Source organism: Mustela erminea, chromosome 6 (genome assembly GCF_009829155.1).
Source record: "Mustela erminea isolate mMusErm1 chromosome 6, mMusErm1.Pri, whole genome shotgun sequence".
NCBI classification, from domain to species: domain Eukaryota; kingdom Metazoa; phylum Chordata; class Mammalia; order Carnivora; family Mustelidae; genus Mustela; species Mustela erminea.
In genome coordinates this window covers 23,894,818-23,913,354 of record NC_045619.1, presented here as the reverse complement: position 1 = coordinate 23,913,354, position 18,537 = coordinate 23,894,818, and the positions used below count along the sequence as shown (strand labels likewise).

General features: G+C 38.1%; 1 protein-coding gene across 3 annotated transcripts in view; it reads left to right on the top strand.

The window, feature by feature from the left end:
• CFAP54 (cilia and flagella associated protein 54) overlaps window positions 1-18,537 on the top strand; it is a 325,575-nt gene that overhangs the window by 213,763 nt on the left and 93,275 nt on the right. For all 3 annotated transcript variants that reach the window (XM_032346701.1, XM_032346702.1, XM_032346700.1), the window contains 3 exons: window positions 3,449-3,656; window positions 6,294-6,373; window positions 7,918-8,087. In XM_032346701.1, coding sequence (XP_032202592.1) covers window positions 3,449-3,656; window positions 6,294-6,373; window positions 7,918-8,087 — 458 coding nt within the window. The remainder of the gene's footprint in view (window positions 1-3,448; window positions 3,657-6,293; window positions 6,374-7,917; window positions 8,088-18,537) is intronic.

Genomic DNA, 18,537 nt, shown 5'->3' with positions numbered 1-18,537 from the left:
TTTATTAAATGTAATCTTACTACTTTTCCATTATTGTTCATGTTATTCCACAAACTCCGCTTTTAATTATGCTTCAGATGATTCATTGTTTGGCCTTAAAATTTGTTTTGATTTATAAGCAAGTTTGCCTGAAATGAAGGAATCAGTATTAGGAAGATACACATACATATTCACATTTTGTTTCAGTGTTCCCAGACCTTCGGATGTTTAAGAATATTTATTTCTTTGCAGTTATAAATTCCAGGGCATCCTAAAAAAACTTCTTTAAGGAGGGTTTTTGGGCATAAAAAGAATGTCTGCATGATCATTTCTTTTTAAACAAAAGAGGCTGACAGTATAACGGAAAGCTGATTTCTATTAGCTAATTAATTAAAACAGAGCTGTTGGTCTGCTTGAGACTTTTCAGATTACACTTTATATTTTCTGTAAAGGGGGAGAGAAATGAGTGTTAAATAGCACTACTAATTAATCTTCTTTTGATCCTCAAGTGTTTGTGTGTAATTGTCAAGGCTCATTAAGACACTGTTTGCTAGGGAGAAAAAAGAGAAGAGAAAAACCTTTTCCCCTCCTATTACACCCCTAGTTTCTCCCCCTCCCCCGATACAGAATGTCAGCCATTTCCCTAGTATGCGTTTGTTGCCTGCTCAGACTTAGTGCTGTTCTATGTCTGGTTCTTCTGCATGTAGTGATTTTCACCCTTTAGAAGAGAGTAGAAAATGAACAATAGCACTAGACCTTTCCACGGCCAATATTGCCTCAATCTCTCCCAAACAATGTGATTTTTCTTCATGTAAGGCAAATAGTTTCTGTCTCTTCTAGAAAAGACAGCCCCAACACATGAAATTATTAATTAACAAATACTGTTAATTCAACACATATTTAGTAAGAGCGTATTGTGTGCTCTCATTCTGGTGCTGTCAAAGAAGGATTTCAGTCAGTCAGCAGCAGACAAATTCCAAGCCCTCAGGAAGCTTAAATTTTAGTGGGAAAAATAATAATAAGCCTGATACATAAGTAAACATTATAATTAAGTAAATTATATAGTAAGTTAGAATGTGAACCATGCTAAGGGAGAGAATAAACCCAGAAGCACATAAGGGGATTGGAAGCAACTTACTGGAGCTAGGTTGGGGCTTGTAATTTTCAATGAGGTAATCAAGTTAGTCTTCACTGACATGGCATTTGTGAATAGGTAAAGGTACAAGTTTAGGAAATCTAGAAGTTTAGGAACCATCTAGGAAGAGAGTGCAGTGAGTACAAAGGCCTTAGGGGCCGGATTGCCTAGCTTGGTGAGGGGCATCTTAGTGTGGCTAAGAGTTGTGGGGATGATGCAAAAGCAGTAGGAGACAGGGTCGGAACGGTGAAGGGGGGCCAGTTAGAGAAGAGCCTTGTAGGGTCTTTGTAACTTAGATTCTTCTGAACAGTATGGGAAGCCACTGGAAGGTTTGGAGCAGAGGCATGGCCTGATCTACCTGTTTAAAGGGATCACTTTAGCTGATCTTTTGAGACTTTGGGGGCTAAAAAGAATGTCTGCATGATCATTTCAGTGCTCCAGTGCTGTTAATCGTATCAGTCAATTAGCAATACAGACAAATTCCCAGCCTTCAGAAGGCTTGTATTTGTGTGTGTGTGTGTGTGTGTGTGTGTGTGTGTGTATGTGTGTGTATGGTTGTGAGGAGGCTAGGAATACAGTTTTAGGCATGTTGATCTTGAGATATCTCCTAGATATTTAAGTGGACTATTTGAGTCAGAAGTTGATTTGACTTTAGAAGAGATATTGGAGCCGGAAAGAAAAACCCGGGATTTCATCAGCATTTAGATGAAACTAAAACCATGAGGCTGTTTAAGATCATCTAAGGGGGAATAAAAGAGATCATCTAAGGGGATGGAGTAAGGAGAGGGAAGAGAATCAAGCCCTGAGGCACTCTGGTGTTAAAAATATAGGAGGAGAAGAAGAAGCAACAAAGACTGAAAAGGAATGACTGACGGGTTAGGAAAGAAACCAAGAGAATGTGGTGATTTGAAAGTTCAGAGAAATATTTTCAAAAGAGAAATTGATTAATAGTGCCGTATTTTGCAGATGATCAAGCTCCATAACTCACTGAGTCTTAAACTTGCATCTTTTTTTCACATTTAGTAGCTCTGAAATTAGAATGCATTTTATAGTTGAGGGCATGTGATGGCTTAAAAGATAATGATGTCTTAGATTAAAACTAAAATGGCATATGAGGACTAAGAATTCATTACTGGTCTAAGGTAAGTATAGGCCACTGGTGACCTTGACCAAAGGGTTTCAGTGTATCAAAAGAGTAGGTTTAAAACCAAACGAAAGGAGAGAAATTGGAATTTTGAGAACTCTTCAGATCATTGCTATTAAGGGGAGTGAGAATTTAGGTAGTAGCTGGAGAAGGGAGTCAAGGCAGACAGAGTTTTTGTTTTTTGAAGATGGAAGAGAAGATAGTGTGGCTGTGTGCTGATGAGAATGTCTGCAACAGGGGAACATTTATGATGTAGGAGAGAATGGCTGGGTAGACCAGTGGGGAGAAGATCAATAATCTAAGGGGCAGAAAGGGAGGCAGGGTGATGGGGCAGATGCTTGGGTGGCTGGGAGAATGGAGCTATAGGTCTGTGGATACTACTCTGCTTCAGTTTTCTCTTTTAAGTAGAAGAAGCAAGATCATTAGCTGAGAGGAACATGGGGAGGAAGGGTCAGAATTTCAAAACAGTATAAAAAGGTTGTCTAGGAGAGAGGGAGAGTGTATGGACTAGGAAAATGTAGGATGATGACCAGGTCGTACTGAGGTTTGGTCGGGATTTTAAAGTGGGCTGGCTTAGCCTGACTGCATGCTTTCCTTCAGCCTTCTTTAGCTGCAGGTGCACACCTAAAAGGGGTCCAGTGTTGGATTTTACCATGGCTGTTTTGCCAAGAAAGTGTAAGTGCACAGGAGAGGGACCAGGGAGTTGATAGAAAGTGTACACAAGGGGGAGTCCTAATGACTGAGCTCAGAATCTAAGCTGGGTAGGGAGCATCCTTGTTATCCCTGCTTCCCCTGCTCCTGTCCTAGTACCTCTTATTTACTCAGGTGAAAACAGAACAGCCGGGCATGCATGGCTGATGAACTTTTGTGGGTTCTTTATTTTGATAAAGTGTCCCCTCCCTTGCTCTCAGCACCAGGTTCACTCATGTGACTGAGCTGGGCTCATGAGGCACAAGTCACAAACTAGTGGGGAATGGTGGAAGCACCTGGAACTTCTGGGATTGTTTTGATATTATACGTCTCTTGCGATAGACCTGCCATTTATGGCACCTTGTGTCTATCCTATATTCCATCATCTAACACCAAATGAGGAATGCAAAAGGGGATGAAAACTAATATTACCTGAAAACAGTATTTTACTGATTTCCTTTGTTTTCTTCTTTGTTTCTTTTCTTTTTTTTTTTTTTTAGGCACTTGATGAATTAATAAGTAAAGGATTGCCTCTAATTCTGGTTACAGTTGGCCAACGACATCTCTTAAATAAGTTTTCTTTTGTTAAAGCATACTTCTTAATAAGTGTGGCTGCAACAATAAATTGTGTCCCAGAAAATTCAATGAAAACAATCTACCATGGACTTACTTCTGAGAAGAGTAGAGGAAACCTTCCAAACTTGAAAGGTAATCTTTTGTTTTATTTTTTTATTTTATTTATTTTTATTTATTTATTTTTAATTTTTTTTTTTAATAAACATGTATTTTTATCCCCAGGGGTACAGGTCTGTGAATCGCCAGGTTTACACACTTCACAGCACTCACCAAAGCACATGCCCTCCCCAATGTCCATAACCCACCCCGCCTTCTCCCAATTTTGTTTTATTTTTTGCTTGTTTTTTTTTTTCCTCCTTTTTCACCAGCCATTCCCACTCCACTCCTAGTAATCCATATGAACAGTCTAGTATATATTCTTCCATATTTTTCTCTAATCTCAATGACACACATATGTTAGGTATATGTATATCCATTTATAAATATCAGTATTCATATACTTTTTCATATATATATGTACAAAATAGGATTTGTCATTGATTTATAAAAAATATATTATACATTTTTCTGAATCTTGTGTTTTTTATCAGAAAAACTTCACTAAAACCACTTTAAGTCAATTGCTTTGTTTGTTCTGCTATTCTGGTTATATAATATTCTATGCTGTGAGTATCTCCTGATTTATTCAACCATTCCATTATTGATGTGCATTCACTGTGTTTCTAGGGAGCCATGCCGAAGTTCTATGTTCTATATATCCATATCATATAGTGTATATTTCTATGGGGTAAGATGCCCATGTATGGGATTTATAGGTCACAATGTGTATGTATTTTTCACCTGTATTGGATGTTGCCCTAAGAATAGTTTGTTTTTCACCATAAGGCATGGTGTTAACTGTTGGTTTTTTATAGATATTCTTTATCAGGCAGGGGAATTTCTTTCTTATTCCTGGTTTGTTGAATGATTTTATTTTAAAAGAGTATTGCATTTTATTAAGTGCTTTTCTTGCATCTATTAAGACGATTCTATGTTTTTTTAGTTATGTCATATTAGTCACCATACAGTACATTATTAGTTTTTGATGTAGTATTCCATGATTCATTGTTTGCATAAAACACCAAATAAAGAGGCAACACTCCAGAATGGGAGAAGATATATGCAAGTGACACTGCAAAGATCTGATCTCCAAGGCCAGAATTTTTAAAAATTCTGATGCTATATTGCAGTAATTGATTTTTTAAAAATATTTTATTTATCTATTTGACTCAGAAAGACATAACGAGAGAGGGAACACAAGCAGAGGGAGTGGGAGACAGAGAAGCAGGCTTTCTGCTGAGCGAGGAGCCCAATGTGGGGCTTGATCCCAGGACCCTGGGATTGTGACCTGAGCTGAAGGCAGCCGCTTAACTAGGGAGCCACCCAGTGTCTAAAGTAATTGATTTTTGAGTGTTTAAACCAGCCTTGCATTCTTGGACTAATTCCCATTTAGTCATGGTGTATAAATTCTTTTTATACGTTGCTGGATTCTGTTTGCTAGTATTTTGAAGATTTTTACATCCTTATTCACAACAGATATTGGTCTGTAGTTTTCATTTCTTATGTATCTTTGTCCAGTTTGGATATTGGAATAATACTGTCTCTTTTTAAAACGTAACTTTTATTATTATTTGGGTATGATGAGGCCAACAGATCAGGAGATTATGGCCACGAAAAACATAGTTTGTCATTTAATCCTCCAAGAAGAAGGGCCGGCTACTACCTAGAAGGACCACACAGAGAAGCACCAGGGTCACCTAGAGGCAAAGAGAGCAGGAGGAAAATGTGGATCAAACTCTTCCTACCATCTCTTATGTTCAGATACATCTCCCAGGGTGCTTCCATACCTGTCTCTAGGCATTTATTTTTATCGTTTTCTGTCTCTCCCTTATGGGAGAAAAAGAAGCCCCAGATCTTTCTGCTGGGACTTTCCCTATTCTTAAGTCTTCTTTCATACTCAGCTGACCTCTCACTCCAGAGCCCCCTAATTTAGGAGAAGAGTCAGATAGGTAGGAGTTGGAAGAAAAGGGGAAGGAAAGTGTGTTCAATTCCATGTTATTTTAGACTTCCTCTTCCCCCTTGACAAAGTTAGTCTCTTTGGATGGGTATTTTTTGTAGTAATTCCCAGTTGTGGTTTTTTTTTACTCTCTCTCTCTTCTGTAGTCTAGCAGTCAGGTTTACTAAAGCAGGCAGAGTCTGTGATTTAAGTTATCTCAGTTCTCCCTGGCTCAGAATAAGAACAATCTTCAGATCATGGTGGGTATTTTGAGATCCTTGGGAATTGTGGATTGTGCTATTCCAAAAGTCTCACTCTCTGCTCTTAATATGAGATGCTTATGCAAATCAGTAAAACTGACATTTCCAAAATCTTACTGAAATGTTACAAATATCTGGAAGAACCAAAATACTTTGGGGACCTGAAGAGGTCCTGTGATCCCAGGGGAGGAACTACTACTCTGTTTCAGTAGCCAGTAATTTAAAGAATATCACCAAGCATCCTAAAGATCCTTTCAGAATTGTCCGATTTGTTGTAAAAGTCATTCTTAGTCTTTGAATGTGTGATATTTAGGGACCATTTGATAAAATAGTGTTTCTAATTATCATTGTGGGTTTTTTAAAATATGAAATTTATGGATGGTGTCCCAACCAATGATGAGTTTGATAAACTAGAATTAATATATAAGCTAACCACAGATATCCTTAGTTCTTCCAAAATTTTGTGCCTTATAGAGCTAAGTTTAAAGGATGATGGAAGTTCACTTGGTCAGCTTGCAAAGGTGAAAGATGACTTCACTTTTAGGACAGTGAAGGTAAGTTTGGAAATTTTTTCAAATCATACTTAATTGGTTACCAAAACATCCACTATTAAGCCCTGCACAGTCTCAGGGTTGTGTTTGCTCTTGGGAGACCAAGTAGCTTTTCTTGCATAAGTGTGGATTGAGGTCAGAGATGAAGTGAACTCCTCATGAGAAAATAAGATGCCCAGAGGTTGTCAGACTTCGACTCTGCAACCTGATTAAAGCACTGTGGAGTATTCCATGCCCTATTTCACATTTCCTAATGTTAATAGTGATGACAACAGCACCACAAACAGTTACCATTTATTCAGTGCTTATAACATGACAGGCACTTTGCATGATTAATTTTTACAACTCTGTGAGGTGGGCATTAATCATTTTTGAGCTATGTTGTGCTGAACCATGAAAAAATTGAGGCTTAGAAAAAAATTCACTAATGCAATGCAACTAATAAAATACAGATGGTGTTCTTAACAATTATACTAAGCTGCCCTATTACTTATATAATATTTACTGCTCTGTACAAACAAGTATTTAGAGACCTGTTTCTTGAAAGATTGGCTTGTCCCTTTCTCTGCCATACTAAGTTGCTATTTACTATTGATTGTCTATTGTAAAATCTCATTATCTTCAGATTACCAGTTAGGTGACCATAGTTTAACTTGAAATACAGTCAGTCCTCATTATTCACAGATTCAGTATTTGCTAATTTGCCTATCTGCTAAAATTTACTTATAACTCCAAAATTGATCCTCATGGCTCATTTGTGGTCATTTGTGAACATCACAGAGCACAGAAAAATTTAAGTTGCCTACATTCCCAGCTGAGTTGGACAAGAAATGCTCTTTTTATTTCTACCCTCATACTGTAAACAAGGGTCCTTTCCATGGTCTATTTATTGTCACATTTTTTTTTCATTTTTATGCTTTTCATTGGTGATTTCACTATTTGAAATGGCCTCTAATTATAGTGCTGAAATTCTGTTTAGTATTCCTAAATGTAAGAAGGCTGTGATGTGCTTTATGGAGAAAATAAATGTGTTCCATAAGCTCCGGTCAAGCATGAGTTTTATAGCCATTAGCTGTGAGTTCAAGGGTAGCGAATTTACCGTATATATTAAATAATGTGTCCTTAAATATAAACACACATTAAACAAAGTAATGTGTGGATCCTTTGGCAAAAGTGTTGTGACCCAAGGCCCACAGGAACCTATCACTGTATTTCCTGTAGGGGCAATACTTCAGTATTTGCTAATTCAGTATTTGCAGCCACTTTATAGATGAGTTCCAGTGCTATGAGTAATGATCATTGGCTGTACATACAATAAAGGGTAACTGTTACACGTACTTACTCTTGCCATTACTCTCCTTTTCATTTCCTGTTGCCTTTTTCCTGTTTGCTGAGCACTCTTCTCTGATAATTATGTTCAGACTCCCTATCTGGTCTTCCATTTATTGTTGCTTTTCTCAGTACATGAAAAACACTGGCTGAATAAGAATGTGATATTACTTGTATTATTTCTGAACTTACATGATTACGTGATGCTCTTTCTTCAGTTAATTTTACTGTCAGAAGCTGAGGACAGGCTAAACCTCCTTGTGTCAGAGGTGGAGCCTCCAGGCCATAAGAACCTCTCTCAGTGTTCTGCTGGTGAGTTGGAGATTGTGGTGGAGGCCAGGCTTCAGCTGGCTGCAATCGCCCTGCAGAGACATAGGGCAGCATACAGGTGAGTCTTTTCAGACACAGAAGAGAATTTCTTCCTCACCCTAATTTGTCAAGTATACCTTATTTTATGTGTATTTTATAAATTCATATTAATAGAGCTTACTTGTGTTTTATTTTTCAGGGAAGCTTTCATATAGTATTACCCTTAAAATGACAGTTCTAAACAAAATGACTGCTTTATTAAAGCATACGGCTAAGATGTTTTATATAGAGGATCAGCAAACTAACAGAGCTTTGCTTTTAGATTTTATTTATTTATATATTTATTTTTTATTTTTAAATTTTAACTCCAGTATAGTTAATATTAAAAACAAGCTCTACTATTAAAAAGTAACATTTTCTGAACTATATTTTGCTGAACAGTTTAAGAAACAGTTTTGGGTGGATGATATTTAAATGTTATGCAATTGTTAGTGTCAGAACTTTCATTTGGCTTGTTCATTGATTCATTCATTTACCTAACAAGCATCCATTAACTACTTCATTGTTAGCTCTGATCTAGACACCGAGGGTATAATGATGAATAGAATATAGTTCCTGTATCCAAATGCTGAAAGATATATAAACAATTAAGTGGGATAATAAAAAAATGTATAGACCTATATTTTCAAGAACTTCTCGTATCATTTGCGGTAAATATCTCTGTCATGAGGCCCTCTGACATTTCAGTAATGATTCTTTGAATAATGCACAAGTTTATTATCTTACCATTCATTAATTCATTCAAAAAATAATTTTGGGGGCCTACAATATGCTAGCCACTATTCTAAATTCTTGAGATATATCAGTATCCCAATACTGGATAGATACTATATAGAAAGATATTTAACAATATTGAAAACAATCATACTCTCATGGAGTTTTTAAGAGGTAATAAAGGTTGACAGTAAACTGTGAACTTAATAAGTAAGTAAATTACATAGTGTGGTCAAAAATGATACATGGTAGGGAGATGTCAGGACTAGAGACGGGGGATGAGGAGGAGCCATCATTTTAGTATTGTGTGGTTATAATATAGGGTATGACTCCAATTTGTTGTTCAGTCACTGAGAGATTTTAAGCCCCACCACTCCCCTTTCTGCCCCACATCTGAGCAGGCAGATAAGAAAGTCCAGCTGCTTTCTTTGTGAGAAAAAGAAGACTACCTGTAGCTTTTGCAAAGGGAAAATCATATCAGCAGAAATCTCACTTTGCTCTGATTAGAAACATACAACCATCTCATCAGTGTGAACCTTGACCGAAGTCCATCCCATGATTAACCACATCTAAATTTGATTTCATGCTAAAGCAGTATAGGTTTTTGGACATTTATAAATTTTTGTAGTTTCTGAACAGTGATGAAAATCCATATAGTCCATTTAGGAGCAGTGACTCTCAAAATGTGGTCTGCAGATTTCTAGGGGTGTCTCCAAGACCCTTTCAGGGGAACTGTAAGGTCAGAACTATTTTATAACAAAACTAAGATATCATTCACTGTCTTCATTGTGGTGTTATTTGCACTGATGCTGCAAGAACAACAGTAGTAGAACTTCTGGCATCCCTCTGTGAATCACAGTAGTGGCATCAAACCATTCTAGTTGTCATTGAATCCTTAACTGCCCCACACTTGCAATTTAAAAAAAAAAAAAAAAAGCCAGAGCATCTGGGTGGCTCAGTCATTTAAGTGTCTAACTCTTGGTCTCACCTTAGGTCTTGATCTTAGGGTTGTGAGTTCAAGCCCCGCACTGAGCGCCACACTGGGCTTGGAACCTACTTTAAAGAAAAAGAAAAAGAAAAAACCTTGTTTCCCTTAAGAATGCCTTTGATGAACCAATAGAATCTGTTAGATTTATAAATCCCTATCCTTAAATTTATTTTGAAATTTAAAATTAAAAATAAATATAATTAATTAATTAATTAATTAAAATATAATAAAAATAAAATTAAATATAAATTTAAGGATAGGGATTTATAAATGTAACAGATTCTATTGGTTCATATTGGAAATATTAAATGGTTCGTTGGTTCATATGGAAATATTAAATGGGAAATACACCTCAAGCATCTTTGCTGCATATCAAAGTCTGGTAGTTGTCTTGGGGAAGAAGACATACGTGACTGAAATGAGAGCTGAACAAGCAGTTTGTTTCATGGAACACCGTTTTTACTTGAAAAAGCAGCTGACAAACTGGTTTTTCAGACTTGGGTGTTTGACAGGTATTTTATTGAAAATGAGCAAAATGAACATGGCACTTCTAAGAAAACAACAAATACTATTTGTTGCTAATGATAAAATCTGAATAGGGAAATGAGAATTTTGGGAAATTTCTATTTGTCACCATGAGCTTGACAGTTTTCTAATGCTTATATTTTTCTGATGAGATTGGTGGTCATTAATATTAACAAGCATCATTTTTAAAAATTGTATAAAGAAATGTTTCAACATAAGGGGATTTGGGTAACTTAGGGAGTTATAATACTTTACAAATCACCAGTGGATAATGTTCCAAAATCCTGTTAACAAGGTAGACCAATAGGTTGTAATGTAAGAGAGGAGGAAATTTCATCAGCATGTGCTATTAACTTTCACATTGTAAGAAGCTTTTAAAAAACTATCACTTGGGGCGGTTCAGTGGGTTAAAGCCTCTGCCTTCAGCTCAGGTCATGATACTGGGGTCCTGAGATGGAGCCCCACATCAGGCTCTCTGCTCAGTGGGGAGACTGCTTCCCTGTCTCCCTGCCTGCTTCTCTGCCTACTTGTGATCTCAGTCAAATAAATAAATAAAATCTTAAAAAAAAAAAAACGATCACTTGTCACATTTTGGTATAGTATCAAAGAAAAATATTCACTATTATTATTAAAAAAATACGAAAATACTCTTCGTATTTCTTTTTTTTTTTTTTATTATTATTTTTTTTATTTATTTTTATTTCCAGCATAACAGTATTCATTATTTTTGCACCACACCCCGTGCTCCATGCAATCCGTGCCCTCTATAATACCCACCACCTGGTACCCCAACCTCCCACCCCCCGTCCCTTCAAAACCCTCAGATTGTTTTTCAGAGTCCATAGTCTCTCATGGTTCACCTCCCCTTCCAATTTCCCCCAACTCCCTTCTCCACTCTAAGTCCCCATGTCCTCCATGCTATTTGTTATGCTCCACAAATAAGTGAAACCATATGATAGTTGACTCTCTCTGCTTGACTTATTTCACTCAGCATAATCTCTTCCAGTCCCGTCCATGATGCTACAAAAGTTGGGTATTCATCCTTTCTGATGGAGGCGTAATACTCTATCCCCAGGGGTACAGGTCTGTGAATCACCAGGTTTACACACTTCACAGCACTCACCAAAGCACATACCCTCCCCAATGTCCATAATCCCACCCCCTTCTCCCCAACCCCCTCCCCCCAGCAACCCTCAGTTTGTTTTGTGAGATTAAAAGTCACTTATGGTTTGTCTCCCTCCCAATCCCATCTTGTTTCATTGATTCTTCTCCTACCCACTTAAGCCCCCATGTTGCATCACCACTTCCTCATATCAGGGAGATCATATGATAGTTGTCTTTCTCTGCTTGACTTATTTCGCTAAGCATGATACGCTCTAGTTCCATCCATGTTGTCGCAAATGGCAAGATTTCATTTCTTTTGATGGCTGCATAGTATTCCATTGTGTAATATACCACATCTTCTTGATCCATTCATCTGTTGATGGACATCTAGGTTCTTTCCATAGTTTGGCTATTGTGGACATTGCTGCTATAAACATTCGGGTGCATGTGCCCCTTTGGATCACTACGTTTGTATCCTTAGGGTAAATACCCAATAGTGCAATTGCTGGGTCATAGGGCAGTTCTATTTTCAACATTTTGAGGAACCTCCATGCTGTTTTCCAGAGTGGCTGTACCAGCTTGCATTCCCACCAACAGTGTAGGAGGGTTCCCCTTTCTCCGCATCCTCGCCAGCATCTGTCATTTCCTGACTTGTTTATTTTAGCCATTCTGACTGGTGTGAGGTGATATCTCATTGTGGTTTTGATTTGTATTTCCCTGATGCCGAGTGATATGGAGCACTTTTTCATGTGTCTGTTGGCCATCTGGATGTCTTCTTTGCAGAAATGTCTGTTCATGTCCTCTGCCCATTTCTTGATTGGATTAGTTGTTCTTTGGGTGTTGAGTTTGCTAAGTTCTTTATAGATTCTGGACACTAGTCCTTTATCTGATATGTCGTTTGCAAATATCTTCTCCCATTCTGTCAGTTGTCTTTTGATTTTGTTAACTGTTTCCTTTGCTGTGCAAAAGCTTTTGATCTTGATGAAATCCCAATAGTTCATTTTTGCCCTTGCTTCCCTTGCCTTTTGCGTTGTTCCTAGGAAGATGTTGCTGCGGTTGAGGTCAAAGAGGTTGCTGCCCGTGTTCTCCTCAAGGATTTTGATGGATTCCTTTCGCACATTGAGGTCCTTCATCCATTTTGAGTCTATTTTTGTGTGTGGTGTAAGGAAATGGTCCAATTTCATTTTTCTGCATGTGGCTGTCCAATTTTCCCAGCACCATTTATTGAAGAGGCTGTCTTTTTGCCATTGGACATTCTTTCCTGCTTTGTCGAAGATTAGTTGACCATAGTGTTGAGGGTCTATTTCTGGGCTCTCTATTCTGTTCCATTGATCTATGTGTCTGTTTTTGTGCCAGTACCATGCTGTCTTGATGACGACAGCTTTGTAATAGAGCTTGAAGTCCGGAATTGTGATGCCACCAACGTTGGCTTTCTTTTTCAATATCCCTTTGGCTATTCGAGGTCTTTTCTGGTTCCATATAAATTTTAGCATTATTTGTTCCATTTCTTTGAAAAAGATGGATGGTACTTTGATAGGAATTGCATTAAATGTGTAGATTGCTTTAGGTAGCATAGACATTTTCACAATATTTATTCTTCCAATCCAGGAGCATGGAACATTTTTCCATTTCTTTGTGTCTTCCTCAATTTCTTTCATGAGTACTTTATAGTTTTCTGAGTATAGATTCTGTGTCTCTTTGGTTAGGTTTATTCCTAGGTATCTTATGGTTTTGGGTGCAATTGTAAACGGGATTGACTCCTTAATTTCTCTTTCTTCTGTCTTGCTGTTGGTGTAGAGAAATGCAACTGATTTCTGTGCATTGATTTTATATCCTGACACTTTACTGAATTCCTGTATAAGTTCTAGCAGTTTTGGAGTGGAGTCTTTTGGGTTTTCCACATATAGTATCATATCATCTGCGAAGAGTGATAATTTGACTTCTTCTTTGCCGATTTGGATGCCTTTAATTTCCTTTTGTTGTTTGATTGCTGAGGCTAGGACCTCTAGTACTATGTTGAATAGCAGTGGTGATAATGGACATCCCTGCCGTGTTCCTGACCTTAGCGGGAAAGCTTTCAGTTTTTCTCCATTGAGAATGATATTTGCGGTGGGTTTTTCATAGATGGCTTTGATGATATTGAGGTATGTGCCCTCTATCCCTACACTTTGAAGAGTTTTGATCAGGAAGGGATGCTGTACTTTGTCAAATGCTTTTTCAGCATCTATTGAGAGTATCATATGGTTCTTGTTCTTTCTTTTATTGATGTGTTGTATCACATTGACTGATTTGCGGATGTTGAACCAACCTTGCAGCCCTGGAATAAATCCCACTTGGTCGTGGTGAATAATCTTTTTAATGTACTGTTGAATCCTATTGGCTAGTATTTTGTTGAGTATTTTCGCATCTGTGTTCATCAAGGATATCGGTCTATAGCTCTCTTTTTTGGTGGGATCCTTGTCTGGTTTTAGGATCAAGGTGATGCTGGCCTCATAAAATGAGTTTGGAAGTTTTCCTTCCATTTCTATTTTTTGGAACAGTTTCAGGAGAATAGGAATTAGTTCTTCTTTAAATGTTTGGTAGAATTCCCCCGGGAAGCCGTCTGGCCCTGGGCTTTTGTTTGTTTGGAGATTTTTAATGACTGTTTCAATCTCCTTACTGGTTATGGGTCTGTTCAGGCTTTCTATTTCTTCCTGGTTCAGTTGTGGTAGTTTATATGTTTCTAGGAATGCATCCATTTCTTCCAGATTGTCAAATTTATTGGCGTAGAGCTGCTCATAGTATGTTCTTATAATAGTTTGTATTTCTTTGGTGTTAGTTGTGATCTCTCCTCTTTCATTCATGATTTTATTTATTTGGGTCCTTTCTCTTTTCTTTTTGATGAGTCGGGCCAGGGGTTTATCAATTTTATTAATTCTTTCAAAGAACCAGCTCCTAGTTTCGTTGATTTGTTCTATTGTTTTTTTGGTTTCTATTTCATTGATTTCTGCTCTGATCTTTATGATTTCTCTTCTCCTGCTGGGCTTAGGGTTTCTTTCTTGTTCTTTCTCCAGCTCCTTTAGGTGTAGGGTTAGGTTGTGTACCTGAGACCTTTCTTGTTTCTTGAGAAAGGCTTGTACCGCTATATATTTTCCTCTCAGGACTGCCTTTGTTGTGTCCCACAGATTTTGAACCGTTGTATTTTCATTATCATTTGTTTCCATGATTTTTTTCAATTCTTCTTTAATTTCCCGGTTGACCCATTCATTCTTTAGAAGGATGCTGTTTAGTCTCCATGTATTTGGGTTCTTTCCAAACTTCCTTTTGTGGTTGAGTTCTAGCTTTAGAGCATTGTGGTCTGAAAATATGCAGGGAATGATCCCAATCTTTTGATACCGGTTGAGTCCTGATTTAGGACCGAGGATGTGATCTATTCTGGAGAATGTTCCATGTGCACTAGAGAAGAATGTGTATTCTGTTGCTTTGGGATGAAATATTCTGAATATATCTGTGATGTCCATCTGGTCCAGTGTGTCGTTTAAGGCCTTTATTTCCTTGCTGATCTTTTGCTTGGATGATCTGTCCATTTCAGTGAGGGGAGTGTTAAAGTCCCCTACTATTATTGTATTATTGTTGATGTGTTTCTTTGATTTTGTTATTAATTGGTTTATATAGTTGGCTGCTCCCACGTTGGGGGCATAGATATTTAAAATTGTTAAATCTTCTTGTTGGACAGACCCTTTGAGTATGATATAGTGTCCTTCCTCATCTCTTATTATAGTCTTTGGCTTAAAATCTAATTGATCTGATATAAGGATTGCCACTCCTGCTTTCTTCTGATGTCCATTAGCATGGTAAATTCTTTTCCACCCCCTCACTTTAAATCTGGAGGTGTCTTCGGGCTTAAAATGAGTTTCTTGGAGGCAACATATAGATGGGTTTTGTTTTTTTATCCATTCTGATACCCTGTGTCTTTTGACAGGGGCATTTAGCCCATTAACATTCAGGGTAACTATTGAGAGATATGAATTTAGTGCCATTGTATTGCCTGTAAGTTGACTGTTACTGTATATGGTCTCTGTTCCTTTCTGATCTACCACTTGTAGGCTCTCTCTTTGCTTAGAGGACCCCTTTCAATATTTCCTGTAGAGCTGGTTTGGTATTTGCAAATTCTTTCAGTTTTGTTTGTCCTGGAAGCTTTTAATCTCTCCTTCTATTTTCAATGATAGCCTAGCTGGATATAGTATTCTTGGCTGCATGTTTTTCTCGTTTAGTGCTCTGAAAATATCATGCCAGCTCTTTCTGGCCTGCCAGGTCTCTGTGGATAAGTCAGCTGCCAATCTAATATTTTTACCATTGTATGTTACAGACTTCTTTTCCCGGGCTGCTTTCAGGATTTTCTCTTTGTCACTGAGACTTGTAAATTTTACTATTAGGTGACGGGGTGTGGGCCTATTCCTATTGATTTTGAGGGGCGTTCTCTGAACCTCCTGAATTTTGATGCTCGTTCCCTTTGCCATATTGGGGAAATTCTCCCCAATAATTCTCTCCAGTATACCTTCTGCTCCCCTCTCTCTTTCTTCTTCTTCTGGAATCCCAATTATTCTAATATTGTTTCGTCTTATGGTGTCACTTATCTCTCGAATTCTCCCCTCGTGGTCCAGTAGCTGTTTGTCCCTCTTTTGCTCAGCTTCTTTATTCTCTGTCATTTGGTCTTCTATATCACTAATTCTTTCTTCCGCCTCATTTATCCTAGCAGTGAGAGCCTCCATTTTTGATTGCACTTCATTAATAGCTTTTTTGATTTCAACTTGGTTAGATTTTAGTTCTTTTATTTCTCCAGAAAGGGCTTTTATATCTCTCGAGAGGGTTTCTCTAATATCTTCCATGCCTTTTTCAAGCCCGGCTAGAACCTTGAGAATTGTCATTCTGAACTCTAGATCTGACATATTACCAATGTCTGTATTGATTAGGTCCCTAGCCTTCGGTACTGCCTCTTGTTCTTTTTTTTGTGTTGAATTTTTCCGTCTTGTCATTTTGTCCAGATAAGAGTATATGAAGGGGCAAGTAAAATACTAAAAGGGTGGCAACAACCCCAGGAAAAAATGCTTTAACCAAATTAGAAGAGATCCAAAATCGTGAGGGGGGAGAAAGGGGATAAAAAGAGGTTCAAAAAGGAAGAAAGAAAAAAAAAGAAAAAAGAAAGAAAAAAAAAAGAAAAAAGAAAAGAAAAGAATTTAAAAAAAAAAAAAAGGAAAACACCTGAGAAAAATGTAAAAATGAAAAAATATATATACTAGATAAACTAGTAAAAAATCGCTAAAAAAGAAAAAGGTAACAGTTAAAAAAAAAAAAAATTTACCCGAAGGCGAGAAAAGAAAAAAACAAAAAAATGAAAAAGAAAAAATTGAATTAACTGCAAGACTAAAAAAAAAATCACAGGGAAAAAGCCATGAGTTCCGTGCTTGGCTTTCTCCTCCTCTGGAATTCTGCTGCTCTCCTTGGTATTGAAACCGCACTCCTTGGTAGGTGAACTTGGTCTTGGCTGGATTTCTTGTTGATCTTCTGGGGGAGGGGCCTGGTGTAGTGATTCTCAAGTGTCTTTGCCCCAGGCGGAATTACACCGCCCTTACCCGGGGCCGGGGTGAGTAATCCGCTTGGGTTTGCTTTCAGGAGCTTTTGTTCCCTGAGCGCTTTCCGTAGAGTTCCGGAGGACGGGAATACAAATGGCGGCCTCCTGGTCTCCGGCCCGGAGGAGCCGAGAGGCCAGGGCCGCACTCCTCAGTGCGCCCTCAGAGAACAGCGCCCAGTTACTCCCGTCTGCCTGACCTCCGGCCGCGCTCCGAGCTCTCCGAGCCTGCGACCAGTTCAAGGTAACACCGAGCTGTGAGCTTACTGTCGGCTCTGTCTCTGTAGCTGGCTTTCCCGTTCCAATACCCGCAAGGTCTGCGACACTCAGACACCCCTGATCCTTCTGTGACCCTGCGGGACCTGAGGCCACGCTGAACCCGCGTGGGCTTCGCCCCGGTTTAGCCTCTGGAGCGATGTCCCTCAGCGGAACAGACTTTTAAAAGTCCTGATTTTGTGCGCCGTTGCTCCGCCGCTTGCCGGGAGCCGGCCCCTCCCCCCGGGGTCTATCTTCCCGTCGCTTTGGATTCACTTCTCCGCCGGTCCTACCTTTCAGAAAGTGGTTGTTTTTCTGTTTCCAGAATTGCTGTTCTTCTTCTCTTCGATCTGCCGATGGATTTTCAGGTGTTTGCAATCTTTAGATAAGCTATCTAGCTGATCTCCGGCTAGCTGAAGCAGTCTCAGTCTGCTACTTCTCCGCCATCTTGACTCCTCCCCTACTCTTCGTATTTCTAACAGCTATCTCTGTGAGGCCTAGCCTTCTTCATATATGTCAGTCAAAACAATATGTCACAACAGACTGCAGAAGCAGATATGAAAGTCTTCTATTAAGTAGATTTTCTCTTATTTAGCCAGACATTAAAGAGATTTGCAAAAATGCAAAATAATGGCATTCTTCTATCTTTGTTGTTTTGGGGAAATATAGATGTTTTTCATAAAAATACATTATGATATGAACATTAATGGGTTTATTTTTTTTTAAATTAATTAATAGTAACAGTTAAAGTTCTAATGTGGTAAATATTGATGGAACTCTGGGGATTCTCAATAATTTCTAAGGGTATAAATGAGTGCTGAGATAAAAAAGCTTGAGACACACTGATTTAGAGTATTATATTTGTAGCTATCTTTAAGAATACATTGGTAGTTGATTGATGGTAAATGGGTTTAGCATAATAATGTACCATTTTCCCTTTTGAAGTTTGAAGAGAAGGAATTTTACTAGGTGATTTCTTAATAAAAAATATATGCTTTGTGTCTATACATGTAAATACAATGTCTTTCTCTCTATATATAAAATATATGACTATATGATTTCCTATAGAAGAATATAGAACTCTTTTCTTCAAACTATTTTAGAGAGGAACAGCAGCCCTAGAAAACATTTCTTGTTGTTTATCTTCCTTCTTTCCCCAGCCCTCCACATGTCTTACACCCATGGAAGACATGAGTGAAGGAAGAAGGAAACAAGGAAACAAGAAACTAAAAATCACAAAATGGCCGCAGAAAGGAATGTCATTTTAGAGCTTTA